General features: G+C 36.0%; 1 protein-coding gene across 2 annotated transcripts in view; it reads left to right on the forward strand.

Moving 5' to 3' along the window:
• Ap1g1 (adaptor related protein complex 1 subunit gamma 1) overlaps nucleotides 1-15,585 on the forward strand; it is a 79,618-nt gene that overhangs the window by 32,155 nt on the left and 31,878 nt on the right. The window contains exons 5-11 of one of the 2 annotated variants that reach the window (XM_010644470.3): nucleotides 5,478-5,619; nucleotides 7,952-8,048; nucleotides 9,577-9,653; nucleotides 10,525-10,533; nucleotides 12,652-12,747; nucleotides 13,312-13,392; nucleotides 13,585-13,683. In XM_010644470.3, coding sequence (XP_010642772.1) covers nucleotides 5,478-5,619; nucleotides 7,952-8,048; nucleotides 9,577-9,653; nucleotides 10,525-10,533; nucleotides 12,652-12,747; nucleotides 13,312-13,392; nucleotides 13,585-13,683 — 601 coding nt within the window. The remainder of the gene's footprint in view (nucleotides 1-5,477; nucleotides 5,620-7,951; nucleotides 8,049-9,576; nucleotides 9,654-10,524; nucleotides 10,534-12,651; nucleotides 12,748-13,311; nucleotides 13,393-13,584; nucleotides 13,684-15,585) is intronic. The other variant, XM_010644471.3, reaches the window with a different exon arrangement.

Here is a 15,585-nt window from a genome sequence, read left to right on the forward strand (position 1 = left end):
GTTCTGATGGCCCTAACATAGTTCGAAGTACATCTTTGTTATGGTTTGTGTGTGTTTAATCACCATGTTAGATTTCTTTTTTATTTATAATATGTATGTATTTGACAGGGAATAAAAGTGCATGGTATTAGCTGCCTGTAATTCTATCACTCAGTAGGCTGAGGCAGGAGGATTTTGAGTTCGAGGCAAGCCTGGAGTACATAGTAAGAACTTGTCTCAAAAACAGCAGAAAGTAGAAATAAGGGATAGAGATGTAGGTGACCAAATTTGTGCACATCTAAACTTGTATTTTTTCTAAAGTAACTAGTGCTTTACTTCACATATTTTCCAAATAGTAATGGGAAATTCCAAAACAATACTTGTAATTGGGTCACAGTCATCAGGTGTGGCCTCTAGGCTGGCTGTAGTTGGACACGTCTATAATCCCAGCACTATGGGAGGCTGAGACAAGAGCATCTTGAGTTCAAGACTGTCCTGGGCTACATACTGAATTCCAGGCCAGCTGGAACTATGTAGTGAGACCCTGTAAGAAACAAAGATAACAGAGTGTAACATTTAAGTACAGCAAATCTGTGAACTTCATCCTGGGGAAAATTCCTGCTTATTGTCCATAAAATAAATACTAATAATGAAAACACCAAGTTGATTCATGTATTTAAATTTATTGCATGCCTGCTATGTAACTGGCCAGAGCTGTGGAAAGCATTGGAATGGAGAATAAAAATGGGCAGAATTTGGCAATTCTGCCTTACAGCAAGTTCCTGATAGAGAGTTAATACCAAAGTTAAGTATGTGTTTGTAGCTTGATAAAAATTGAAGAATGAGGCCCATAGATAAAGAGGAAATCTTTGAGTTTAGTTTTCATAAGGCCCAGCCAAACCCCATGTGGCTTTAGGGTACATGCTACATGTTCACACATATGTTTGTGTTTTGGATTTTTTGAAACAGGATCTCACTATGTAGCCCAGGCTGTCCTTGATCTTTCTGCATTGGCCTCCCCAGTGCTGTGATTGTAGGCGAATGCCACCACTCCTGGCTTCATATTTTTTGTTCTTTTGTGAGTTTGTTTATATTATAGGGCATCATAGTGTACCTATAACATTTGCCTCTTTCATTGACTTAGAAAAACTAAGACATTAAGGATCTTGGGATTAAATCTTTAAAAGTCAGATTTAATATTTTAAGTTCTTAGAATGTTCTTAAACATTGAAAAATGAATACAAAGCTAACTAAAATATTTGAGAACTGGAACTCAAGACATTAAAAATGTAATTAATATTTAAACTTCATTTTACCAGTAATTTTTAATCCTATACTATTTAAATTGATGAAAAGGAGCAAATCTGGCCAGTTTTACTTTATCTTCCTTTTGTTTTTTCTTTGGGCGGCAGAGACTAATACCATTATTACTTCACCCAAAAATACTAATATTGGGGGCAGGCATGTCTGTGGTAGAGTACTTGACTAGCGTGTGCAAGACCCTGGATTTGATCTGCTGCATCAACTGACCAACAGACAAAAGACCTATAATGAGTGTATTAACATAAATAGTATTCTGAAATAAATTATTTCCTAAATCAAAAAAATTTCAGTGTGAAGAATGGCATTTTTTTATATTTATAACTCTTGTCATTTGAATATTCCTATTTCCTGCTTTTAATTTCTTGTATTATGTTCTGTTGATTGGAGTATATGAAGAAAATCCAATGTCTTCCAGATAATGTAATTAGAAAAAGGAAGTGTAGCTGGGCCTGGTGGGCACATCTGTGATACCAGACCAGGCAGGACAGGAAGATCACCATGGCAAGTTCAAGGCCATCCTGGTTTGCATAGTGAGACCTTGTCTCAAAAAGGGGCAGGGCGGGGGTAGGGGAGGAAATGGCTTTTCCAAAAAACTACAGATTTTCTTTGGTCAGTTTTCTTTCCTCTTGGGGGATGTCTTGAAGCTGCAGTTTTATTTTTAAAATTGTGATTTTCCATGTCCCTTTTACTTATCTTTATTTCTTCTATATCACCCCATGCTCCTTTTGATCCCTTTTTCTTTTTTTATTCTCCAGTATGGGGATCAAAATCCAGACCTTATTCTTAGGAGGTAGGCATGGTGCCAATGAGCTACATCCCTGGCCCTTTGATCCCTTTTTCTTAAGGGGTGCAAAAGGACCAAAAGTCTATCTTCCTTAAACTGCTGCAGGCTGTGAAGGAGCAATGATCCTGCCTAGTTAGGAATTGAAAGTCTTAACTGATATAAAAGTGACAAAGGAAGATGGGTTAATTTGATGAGCCATGCTCTTTCGATAGTCAAAGTTGCAGTCCCAATGACTCTTTTACTTTGTGCTTTGTCTTGCCAAGAGAAAAAACTACTAAGTGGTAGTACTTTTGTTTGTTTGTTTTTGAGACAGAGTCTGTGTAGTTTAGACTGGCCTTGAACTCAACTTTGTAGCTCAGTTTGGCCTTGAACTCAGAGCAACACTTCTGTCTCAGTCTCCCAGCTGTTGGGATTACAGGCATGCAGTGCTGCCCCTACTCCAGTGGTAGTTTCTTAAAGATTAGATGCATTGTAGAACCTGAAACCCTTTCAATTAAGCTTTGGTTCTTTGTTACCAATAAATTTGTCTTTTCCTTTGAGTTAATCTTTTACTCATATATAATTTTATAACACTGTGCTGGAGCATTTGGAAAAAGTTGCTACATTAAGTTATATAGATCTTCCAGGTATTAATACATTTTATTATAGAATATTTAAAAATCTCATTGGTTAGCAGTGCTACCGATCATTACAAAAATCTTTTAAGTATTAGTAGACTGTCATTGTCATGGTGAAGGTTTTCCACAATTCTAATTTTCACTTCAGGGTAGAATTTTCAGCCTCCCAAATGCTGAGATTACAGGTGTGTACCACCATGCCTGGCTCAAAGTTTGGATTTTGTCATTAGCAATGAATACTGTTGTTGCTTTTGAAGTATTAGGCTAAGTTGGCTCTTTGTCCAGAAAAAATGTATGCCAAATACTCAAATCTTAGTAATCATAGTTGTCAGTTATTTTTTCAATAAAAATGAGGTCCAATTTGTTTTTTTTAATTTATTTAATTTTTTGGTACTGGGGATCGAGCTTGGGCCCTTGGCACTTGTGAGGCCGGCAGTGGAACCACTGAGCAAAAATTTTTTTTTTTGTTTGTTTGTTTTTTTAAGACAGTATATAGTTATGGCTGCTCTTGAACTCAGTGATCTTCCTGCCTCTTGCTACTGAGTGCTGGGATTATAGGCATGTGCCATCATGCTTGCTTTGGGTTGTTTTTTTGTTTGTTTGTTTGTTTTTTAACTGGCTTTTTTTTTTTTTTTTTACTTGCTTGAGAGGCAGGTGTGGTACCACTGACCCACATCCCCAGTCCTACCTTTTTACTTTTTGAAAGAGGGTCTTACTATGTAGCTCAACAGGCTTTGTACTCACTATGTAGCCCAGACTGGCCTTTAACTCTCAAGGATCTTCCTGCTTCAGCCTCCTGAGTGCTGGGATTACAGGTATGCACCACCATGCCCAGCTCTTTCTTTTAAACTGTATGTGGCAGTGTATATAGTGACTACTAGTATAGTTTGATTTCCCCTATTGGGCAAGAGCTTTTCCCACCACTGCCTTTGTATCATCAGTGTAAATATCAAGACATCGTGTTTTAGGGTTATGGAAATAAGCTGGGCATGGTAGTACATGCCTGCAATGCCACTACTCAGGAGGCTTAGACAGAAGGATTGTGTGTTCAAGACCTCCCTGGACTACAGAGTGAGATGCTGTCTTAAACACACACATACACAGACACACAAAATTTAAAACATTATGAAAATAGATTGAATTGCATGGACTCTGAAACAGTCTTTAAAGCATTTAGAGACCTTTTGAACCAACCTGCACAGTAGGGTTCTAAAATGCTCTGAAAACTGGTAGAAGTAACACAGCTCATAATTCAGCTTCTGAATAACAAAAATATATATAGATATATAATATATAGATAAGTTTACTGGTTCAGGCTTTTAATACTTTTTAGCTTTTCTGAAAGAATACTCCCTGGCCTGTTTGAAAATAATTTATGTAGTAATGTCTCAGCTTTCCATCCCTGAATTAAAATTGCTGAGACTGAGACTGACTAATATATATAAAAAAAGAAGTTTATTTAACTTACAGGTTTGCAGGCCAAAGTCCAAGATAGGGCAGCCCCATTTGTTCAGCTTCTGGTGACAGCATCACAGTGGGAGAGGGAGTGAACCATGGCAAGAGGGGAAGCCAGTGAGCAGGGAGGGGCCAGTCTTGCTCTTCTGTAACAAACGATTTGTAGGAACTACTAATTCCTCAAGACCAGCTATCCCTTCCTGGGGCAGTTTTCTCAATCACCTCCCACTAGGTTCCACCTACTACAATCTCTCTGGTGTACCTGTTGTATCAACACCTGGGCTGGGAACCAGATTGCCAGTATACAAACCTTTGGGAGACACCCAAGCCATAGCAAGTAATCAATGTCTGTTAGTAGTTTTTGTGTATATGTACCAACAGATAAAGGGATTTACTGTAAAAATATAGTTTAAGCTAGGCGTGGTGGCACATGCCTGAGGCAGGAGGATGGCTATGAGTTTGAGACCAACCTGGGCTACATAGCGAGTTCCAGGTCAGTCTCAACTACATAGTGAGACCCTGTCTCATAAAAAAAAAAGCTTAGTTTTTGTTTGTTTGTTTTTGAGACAGGGTCTCACTTTGTAGTTCAGGCTGGCCCTGAACTCATTATGTAGCTCAGGCTGGCCTCAAACTCATGGCAATCCTCCTGCCTCTGCCTCTTGAGTGCTGGGATTACAGGTGGGAGTAGGTTAGCTTTTTAAAGGTGGTTTTATTAGCTCATATATAGTAATGACAATTTCTGACTTTTATTCTCTTGAAAAAAAAGTGTAAAGTTATTTAGTGAAAGATCAAGGCTCATACTAAAGTATAAGACCAAAACTGTTAAAAGATAGCTGAATTTCTCTTATGCCTATATTATCTTAAATACTCTAACAGTGGAGATTGTTTTCTGATTTTTTTCAAAAGAATTCTTTTAGTGTATGCCTTACCTTTCCTTATAGTTAGTAGTAGTTGATATTAAAAGCTTTTTAAGACACAAGTTTCTTCATATTTTTGTCTTTGCCAGTTTTTACTTTCAGTAGTTTGCTAAATTTTCTAAAATGGATTGTCTTTAACATCTAACTTACACCATGTCCAATTTCTGCTACTTTGGCGTTTGGAAACACTGGATAGTAAATCTGTAGAGGGACTGTTAACTCACTGTATTGATAATTTGTAATAAAGTTGGAATAAACATTTTTCTTTCTAATCTACTAAATATTTTCATTACAAGAGAAATACTGAGTCATTTCAAAATAGTTTGTTAAATTGTAAAGTTTTTTCATAGAGAGTAACAGGCAGAGCATATTCATTTCCACCCCTCCCTTTTTCTCTTGCAGTGATCTTAATCATAGCACTCAGTTTGTACAGGGACTAGCTCTTTGTACCCTCGGCTGCATGGGCTCCTCAGAGATGTGCAGAGATCTTGCAGGAGAGGTGGAGAAGCTCTTGAAAACCTCCAACTCTTACTTAAGAAAAAAGGTAACTTTTTATGAAACGAATCTGTGTGTTTCAATTAGGGAGTATTCTGGAGATGAGAATGCAAATCTCATTTTTGAAAATATGGATGATAATACAAAGGATTTTTCTCTGCTCTTTTAAAAGGACATATGTGTGTGTGTGTGTGTGTGTGTATATATATATATATATATACACACACACACATATATATGTGAATCTTAATTCCTCTTTTTTCAAGGAAATAATTCGTAAGCAAATTTACTAGATATTCTGATTATTCCAAAATTATGTAAATTCTAAGTAGTATTAAAAGCTGGGTTGGGGGGACATGCATGTAATCCCAGCACTGAGGGAAGCTGAGGCAGGAAGATCTGCAAGTTTTAGTCCTGCCTGAGCAATTTAACAAGGCCTTGTCTCAAAAAAAAGTGCAATTTACCAAGTCTCTGTTTTAAAAAAAAAAAGTTGGGACGTAGCTCAGTAGTGAAGCACCCCTTGCTGTGATCCCTAGTACCACCTAAACAAACAGTGATAATGAATAGATCTTTATGAATTGACTTTTATACTGATAATTAGTGCTTATGTCTTTGTACTAGTGCCTTTATATCTTTGGAAGGATAGTTCCATTGGAGCTTTAGATAATTATGGAGGAGTGATGTAGAGTGCAGTTTTTAAAATTGGTATGTCTGATTGGAATAGTAATGGAAGAGAATTATCTTATTTTCCTAATTACCTACTTTTATCGGTTGATAACAAACATTTTGTTGAGCTTTTAAATTGTGCTTCAATCCTAAAATCTTTGTACACAGGAAATCAACATATACCATCATCTTCTTGTTGGTGTTTACTGTCTATTATGCCTTGTGTTTAGATGTCGTCTGTCCGTCTGTCTGTGAGCCGCCCCCAAGCCTCATGCTTTTGCCAAGGTGGCTGCATCTAGTATGTGATTGATTCTTGGTAGGGCTAGGCCTGAGGGCACTAGGATTAAGGGTGTGAGCACTGCCTGCCATAAGTAGTCTGAATAAAAGGCACACAAAGAAGTTGTTAAAGTCCCTTGTTTTTGTTGTCTTACTGCCATAAACTTTTGCCCCTGCCCTGTGCCACCCTGCCTTGGGGTTAGCTGATTATGGGCTGAAACCTCTGTTAACTGTGAGCTAAATAGACCTTTCCCCTTCAATTTTGGGTGTTAGGTGTGTTTTGTCTCATCAGTGGGAGAAAGTAACTAACACACTGTCCTTCTTTATTAATGGTTTGAGAAAGAGGCACTGAAAGAGCTAAGTGATTTCCCAGGGCAGTATACTGTCCCCCCCACCAGTAGTATACTGTTAATGATGGCTGTAAACAAAGTTAAATTCTCCTCTTAATTTGTAAACCAGTACCAATTCTGTTTTGTATGTGTGTGTGTATGTGTGTGTGTGTGTGTGTGTTTGTGTATGTGTGTGTCTTTTTTACTTTTTGAGACAACTCTATGTAGCTCAGGCTGGCCTTGAACTCATTATGTATAGCTCAGGCTGGCCTGGAACTCAAGGCAATCCTCCTGCCTCAGTCTCCCGATTGCTAGGATTACAGGCATGTGCCACCATGCCCAGCTAAGCCAGTACTTTTTTCTTAAAGATTGTGTGAGCTGCTGTTGTTTAGAAGGCACATTATTGTGTTGTGTTAAATAAAATATTCCTTCAAAGTAGAGCTCTCCTCATCCCCTAGAGTGTAGGGAGAATTAGTAGAAATCTTTTCTTGTTAGTCTGTCTAAACTTTTATGGTATTTGACTCAAGTAATAGCTGTGGTTACTTTGATTATGTTAAACACTGGACCTTGCAGGTACTGAGCATGCTCTATACCACCGAGCTATTCCCCTACCCTATTCATATGATTTTCTTGATGTTAGCAGATCAATGGGGGCAGTATAGATACTATTAAACTAACAGCAACTTTATAGCACCTGCAATTTGTTTTTCAGTTGCATGGAGTTTTTATATCTGTTGTTCATTTTACTTAGAGGATTATTAGAGATAATCAGAGGTTGAAGTCCTTATCCATTTTTTGACTTTTCCAGAATTTCACATAAGTTATAGTTAATCCATTTAATGAATTCATAATAACCAGGGTCTAGTCTAGAAAATTATTGCCCACTTGTCTAGCAGTATATGAACAAAGGGACAGGTGATACAGAAGTTCCTCCTTAATATAATAGTATAAATTGAAAAGCTCCTACCAGTTAATAAATAGTATCTCATGTCTTTTTTCTTATTTTTCTAGTAAATGGGCTAGTTGATGAAGTACTTTTATTGTTTCTTTTTATGAGATTGGTTGCTCTGCTTACTTGAAATTTTCTGTCCTTTTATTTTTTTTTTATAGGCAGCACTGTGTGCTGTTCATGTCATCAGGAAGGTTCCTGAACTTATGGAGATGTTTTTACCAGCAACAAAAAATTTATTGAATGAGAAGAACCATGGTAATGTTATTTGGCTGAACTCATGAAGTACTGCGACAAAGAGAAAGAAAAGGTTTAACATGTTCATGATGGGGCCATAATTTGTATGTTTCACTGCCAGGTGTCTTGAAGCACTGGTGATACTTATACGACTGTCCCATTGGGTGACTTTTTATTAATTTTATTAGTAAAAAGAGCAGTGAAAGTGATTATATCTGTTTCTACCATCAGTGGTACAAGCTGCCTAATGGGATAGTTGTGTATGTACCACCAGTAATTCAAACCCGCAGGAACATGTTAAAGCTGTGTCCACCCTGTGTCTCAGGGTAGGGGAGAGGAGTTGCCTTTCTATTGTGCATAGACACTTTCCTAGGAAGGGTTGGTCTGCCAAATGCCTTTTCAACTTGGATATCCTAGTTTTATCATTCGATTGAATTCTTTATAATAAACTTGTCATCTCTGATCTTCTCTTAAATTATTAATATTTAGTACAGTGTAAAAATTATCTCACCTTGATTTTCATTTGTAAAACCGTTTGATTTCTTGGCCATTTTATAATGAAAGAAAATTTCTTTCATTGTCATATGATAGGAGTATTAGCTTAGTGAAAATTCTTTTCAGTTACTTGTAATAGGAATTTGTAGTGGCTACTTAGATATTTTTATGTAAAACTTAAGACCAATTAAAATGGAATGTAGCAGTTGTTTTCTTGTACACTTTTGTTCTTATTTTGAAGTGAGTTAAACAAGTTGAAAGTAACAAAATTTACGTCAGAAATGTTATGGTATATTTAATTTGATTAATCCAGTGCTTTGAACAGAATGCTGAAAATATGCTTGTTCAACACATGAATCTTGGGCCAGGGATTTAGCTCAGTGGTACTTCCACTGCCTCACAAGCAGGAGGTCCTGAGTTCAATCCTCTGTACCCAAAACAAAAAACAAAAACCATGAATCTTTTGGTTACTTATTTATTACATAGTGAAGTGATTAGTGGGGATTTTCTGTTGACTTTGGAACAAGCAAATGCACTTGGACATCCATAATTGTCTTGGAGTTTTGATACATTCTTTCTATAAATTTAAAGTGTTATTAAGTAAGATTTCTTGTCTCTTGAGTTGTATGTCAGAACTCAGAGTGCGGGGGATTTAGCTCAATGGTTCCAGTGCCTCTCTCGCAAGTGCCAGGTCCCAAGTTCGATCCCTGGTACCAAAAACAAAACCTCATAAAACAGTTAATTGAATAAGTATGGAGCGGAAGAGATCTAGCTTCCATTGACTGAGCATATCTCTATGGTTCTTTTCAACTGAGGAGACATAAGCGTTGTCGCTTTTAAGTAATTATCCATAATTGTTAAAAGTATGCTGATTTGACTGCTTTGACCAGTATTAAATTGTAGTCACAACAATGCTTAGATTCTTTGAGAGATTAAAAAGCAAAAGTAGCACCTGTCCTTTTGGAATTGACTTTCAGGAACTTGAAGCCCTGCCTGTTCTATGAAGTTGAATATTAGAGCCTCATTTTTAGTTTTTTTAAAAATCTTGTTTCAGGTGTCCTTCACACTTCTGTAGTCCTCCTCACAGAAATGTGTGAGCGAAGCCCAGACATGCTTGCACATTTCAGAAAGGTAGGTGCCATTCTCTTTGCCTAAGCCTTTCTTGATTGGAAAATAATTTTCCTGAAAAGTATATGCTTTTTTCACTTATGATTTTTTTGGGAAAGCAAGCTATGGAGCTGAATAAAGGATTTAACTAGCCCACCTGTGTAGTAGGGCTGGAAGCCAGATTGAGGCTTAGAAGAACTGGCACTAGTATAATGCTTTCTTTTCAGGATAGAAGTCTTCTCTTGTTGGCAGACACAACAATTTCTCACATGTTTTATCTGCTGTTTTGACATTGAGTCAGGAAATGTAACCTGAGGTCAAATTACAAATAGGATTTTCTTTTTTTGAAGACAAGTAATTTTCTTTTTTTTTTTAAGGTGAAAACTGCAAACAAATTTTGATTTTTGTTTTTTGACCCCACAGTTCAGTTTAGTCCATTGACTCCTGTGATGGAAGTTCCAATATTCTTAAAGTTCTTCCTTTTTAAATAGCCTTTTTTTTTTTGGTACCTGGGATAGAACTCAGGACCTTGCACTTACTTGGAAGGCAGGTGGTGGAACCACTGAGCTAAATCTCCAGCCCTTAAATAGCCTTTTAAAATGGGCATTTTTATTTTTTCTTTTTAGAAGGCAGTAGGAAGGAGAATTTAAACAAAGATTGTTCTTTGGGTAGTTACATGCATTTAATTTCTTTTATAGATTACTGATCACTCCATAAATAGGGCTTATTTTATATTTTAGATCTAGCAGCAGTTCTTTTTTTGGCTTTTTTCCCCTCTTAGATGTTCATGTCTTGATTAAATTATTGTAAAATAGTATGAGACCCGTATCTGTCCCTAATGCTTGCTTTATATGTTTTGTTCCTGTTGTCTGTTTGGAATCCTGCTGTATGTTAGAATGAAAAGGTAAGAATTAACCCTCTTTTAGATGGTGCATGCTGGCATTAGGTTCTTAGCAGCTTTTGTGTATCCATCCACAAATGTGGCTTTTAACCTATACTAATGCTGAAGCTGTGCTTAATACTATGACTTATTTGTTCTAGCGTTTTTGGCTAACTCCCTAGTCCAGTTTTTGTCTTGTCACTTAAACTCCTGACTTGAAAGTCAGCCTTGGATTTCAGTTGCAGCCTTTCCTGAATTATAAGCCTCCTTCTCTGCCTTTTCTTGATCTTCATTTGAGAAGCTTTGAACAGATTCCCAGTGTCTTTAGTGATGGTAATTCCAGATCAGTCTCTGGTGCCTTGACACAAAATGTTACTTCTTTTTGAAGTAGATATTTTAGAGCCATATATGGTAACAATATTTTACAAAGCTTCGTGTGTCCTTCTGAGCTTTCAGTTCAGACTTAGAGCTTTTATTTTCCCTATGTCTGGACTTAATCTTGCTAGAAATTTTGCAATATTAGAAGGACATAGAGATAGAGTAGGTGGGCACCAACTGATTTTCATGGCTGCAGCCTTTCCTTTTGTCATCTTATTTTGTTTGTCCTGTCATCAATTTTAATGACTTGCATTTTTTGTCTTAAAAATAAAGCCCGGTTCCAAGAATTTGTGTGCTAACCACATAGACATTTGTGCTTTTTGTCCCAAGGTAATCTTACGAGATGTGCTAGGCTTTTGGCAGTGAATAAAACAATAGCTTAAGGAAAAAAGACTTCTCCAAGAACTAACAGATTTAAGAAAGTAATTAGGTTATGTGTAGTGCCCCCCCCAAGCAGACCTTTGGGAAGTATGCAAGGTGAGCTGCTTATCTCTAACCCAGGTTTGTCCACAGTTAACAGATTTAATGAGGATTTGTGTAGAATTCAGCTTTCCATGCTTTAGCTTTGTTTTATTCTTACAGTTGTCCAAATTTTTAAAGTGACTTAGGAGTCATTAAATTTTGAAATGTTAAGGCCAAACTTACTTAAATTCATACAGATTGTGTTTTCTGGCATTTATAAATGGACTTAATTATTTGAATATTTTGGGTACATGTCTTGGAAATGGCTTGGCTTTTCACTTTAATCTTGATCCCCATTTCGGCTTGGGAAGTAAAAGAGGAAGAGTCTCAATACAAAATATAATTGAATTGCAACAGAGTTAGCATTGTTCAGATTGGCCATTTCTTCACTTAATTTTAGTCATTAGAGTTACTAAATAGCTAAACTGAGTTTTCATTTGGAGACTGGAGAAGTTTCTGTTGTGGCAGTTTGCAGGAGGGTTTTAACATTAAGTCATTGATCATCAGAAATGAAATTGGTGCTTGTATGTATTTTAAAGCATCTGTAAGTTCAGCTTGGCAATATTATTGTCTCTACTAAGTCTTATGATTATAATGGAGAAACCAAAGGACCAGGCCCCAAAACAGTGTATATAATTAAGTGATGATAATAGTTTTAACAAAATATTGTCATATGAGTTAATAGAGGAATGGAATATTCATGGCCTTGATATTTTAAGGTGAAAGGTGTATTTTCTTCGTGTCTTTTCCACTTGGGTACTTTGATATTTTCTGTTATTTGTTGGAAAAGGAAATAACTAGCCCTATTTTAAGAGGAGAGAGATTTTTCTGTTAGGTGATATGTTTCAAAGCTATAATGTAATGAAACTACTAGTTACATTTTGTTATGATAACATTTTACATTTAAGTATTTGTATGGATAAAAACTGAACAATTTTTGCCACCCAGGTGTATATAGTTCTACAAAAGCAAAAATGCAGTAAAACCCCACAGGAATTTGCTCTATTTGTTCTACTTGCTTCACATAGGTGTTCTGACCCACTGTTGTAATATCTTTGTATATAACTCTGGAGTTAAAAAGTCTTCCTCTTTTTTAAGATAAAATATATAGTACGTTGAGTTTTTGGCCTAAGAACTCCTAAGTTATATTTTTGAAACATGCACAACATATTACTATATTTCTATCAATAGAATTTTCTGGTACTCAGACCCTTGCATCCTTTTTCTAAACCAAAGGACCTGCTTATTCAAGAGATATTCTTAGATTTTTGCTGTTTTTTGATGCATCTTTCTTTTCTGCAGCTTGTGCCCCAATTAGTTCGTATTCTAAAGAACCTCATCATGTCCGGATATTCCCCAGAACATGATGTTTCTGGTATCAGTGACCCCTTTTTGCAGGTGAGTCTAAAAACTTTTTAAGTAAATTTTACATGAATTTTACAGGTTTTGAGTAGACTAATCATTTTTCTTTTTGTATTGTGTAGAAATTTGGTAGTTAATTGAGTAAACCAATTATTAATAAATGCATAGGGAGACTGTGTATTTTATTAGATTGACAGAATAAAATTGTAATTTTAATCAAAATTGTTTAGTACTTATATGCCTGAATTTTTAATATAATAATAGCTTTGCAAGTGATGTTACTTCTTTAGCTGTGGGCAGTAAATGGTGGGTTGTCTCATGACTTTATTAGATACAAAAACATGTATAACTTTTAAAAAATGTTTAAAATTCTGTTTGATTTTGAGTATTTCTGTTGGGATCTAAGATTTTTATTTTTTTTTTTGTTTGTGTTTTTTGGTACTGAGGATCAAACTTGGGACCTTGTGCTTATGAGGCAGGTAGTGGAACCACTGAGCTAAATCCCTGGCCTGAAATCTAAGGCTTTATTTTTGTTTCATACTGAGTGAACTTCCTTTATGCCAACATGACTGTTGAAACTTCTCGTATTTTACACATTAGGTACGGATTTTGCGTTTATTAAGAATTTTAGGACGAAATGATGATGACTCAAGTGAAGCTATGAATGATATACTAGCACAGGTGAGCAGACCCACCTTGCATTTTCTTAAATGTTTGTTTGTTTTTCTAGCCAGGAGTAGAATGATTATTGATTACTATGTGGAGTAGATTTTGTTACCTTGTTGGCTGTAATCAGAATGTGTCTTGTTACCTTTGGATAGTTTTTGGAAACATTGTTTCATCACATATGTACTTCCCTCTGTGTCTTTTCAGGTTGCCACTAACACAGAGACTAGTAAAAATGTAGGAAATGCTATTCTTTATGAAACTGTTTTGACTATCATGGATATTAAATCAGAGAGTGGACTGAGAGTAAGTCTTTTAAAAATCTTTTCTTCTCCCTTAACATGTTATTTAGTGTGATTGATTGTCTTTTGATTTTAATACTTTGGAATTGGACCCTACTTAGAACTTGATTTTAGGAAGAAATGGCATAAAAACCCATAATGTGTGTTTTCAGAATGTAAAGTATTTTCTCCCATTGAATGCTTCACACTGATTATAATAGTAAAGGTTGGAAGAATGCGTATATAGTTAGATATTTAGATACTGTTGAGAGGGGGCAACAATTCAGAATAAGCTTATACTAGAGCCACAATTTGAGTTGTATTCATTATTCTAAACAAGACATAATGTTTAAGTTTGTTTTTATTTAAAGAATAAACATACAAATTAAAAAACTCCAAGTTACACAGGAGGCTAGGTATAGTGATGCACACCTATAATCCCTGCACTTGAGAGGCTGAGGCAGGAGGACACCTGCAAGTTCAAGGCTGAACAGTGTATGCTAGCTAGTAAGTTCAAGACCAGCCAAAACTATATAGCAAGACTGTCTCAAAAAAAAAAATAAATAAAAAAACGACAAAACAAAAAAGAAAGAAAGAAAAATACACAGGAAAGACAACCTCTGCTTTTTACATTTAATATATAGACTTAGCTACTGTCAGCAGTTTATATGTGTTTGTGTGTGTGTGTGGTTTGGTTTTTGTTCTGTTTTGTTTTGTTTTGTTTTGTTTTTTGAGACAGGGTCTCACTATATAGTTGAGACTGACCTAGAACTTACTGTGTAGCCCAGGCTGGTCTTGAACTCACAGTGATCCTCCTGCCTCAGCCTCCCGAGTGCTGGGATTACAGGCATGTGCCACCACACCCAGCTTCTAATATATTTTTGAGATAGTGTACCCATAATCAAATGCGTCTTTAGAAGCATATTTATGCGTCTTTGTTCTTCACTTTTAATAAGCCTTTTTATTTCAAATGATTTTAGACTTACAGGTGCAAAAATAGTTCATAGTTCTTATACACACTATACCCTTCACCCACCTTCCCCTAATGTTAAAATCTTACAAATAGTGTAATATGAAGAATAAGAAGTTATTGTTTATACTACACTAGTAATTAAATTATACACTTTATTCATATCTTACTAATTTTTCTATTTGTATTTATTTTTCATCCCTGGAATCAACCCATGCTCTCACACTGCATTTAATTTTCGTGTGTCCTTAGTCTCCTTATCTTTGACAATTTCTCAGTCTTTGTCTTTCATGACATTGACAGATTTGAAAAGTACTTTCTGGACTATATCTCAATTGAAATCTGATATTTTCCCATAATTTTATAGGTTAAGATAATAGTTACTGACAAAAGTACTCAAAAAACCATGTGCTCTTCTCCATTGATGATACAGAAGATGCATACCATCTTTTGTTTCATTACTGTGGTGTTAGCCTTGATCATTTGCTAAACGTGATGTCTGCTAGGTCTCTTTACTATAGTTGCTATTTTTTGTAATTAAAATATATATATTTAAAAATATATATATGGTGGTACTGGGGGTTGAATCCAGGACCCTTTTATTCAGCTACATCTCCAGCCCTTTTTAAATTTGTCATTTTGAGGTAGTATCTTGCTAAGTCACTAAGTTACACAGCCTGGACTTCAACGTGTGATCCTCCTGCCTTAACCTCTGAGAATGCTGGGAATACAGGTGTGCACCACATCCAGCCTCAAAAATATTTTGAGAAATACTTTTAGACAATCTAAGTAACCTATTTACAGACTTTTCAGTTTTGGCAACTATAGACACTCTTCCTTCAGTAATTACAAAGGTGATGTTTTAGTTGTCTTCTGTTTTTTTTTTGCCGGGGGTGGGTACTGGGGATCGAACTCAGGTCCTTGTGCTTGCGAGGCAGGCAGCAGAACTACTGAGCT

Source organism: Fukomys damarensis, unplaced genomic scaffold, assembly GCF_012274545.1.
Source record: "Fukomys damarensis isolate Sample0158 unplaced genomic scaffold, DMR_v1.0_HiC HiC_scaffold_32, whole genome shotgun sequence".
In the NCBI taxonomy this organism is placed as follows: domain Eukaryota; kingdom Metazoa; phylum Chordata; class Mammalia; order Rodentia; family Bathyergidae; genus Fukomys; species Fukomys damarensis.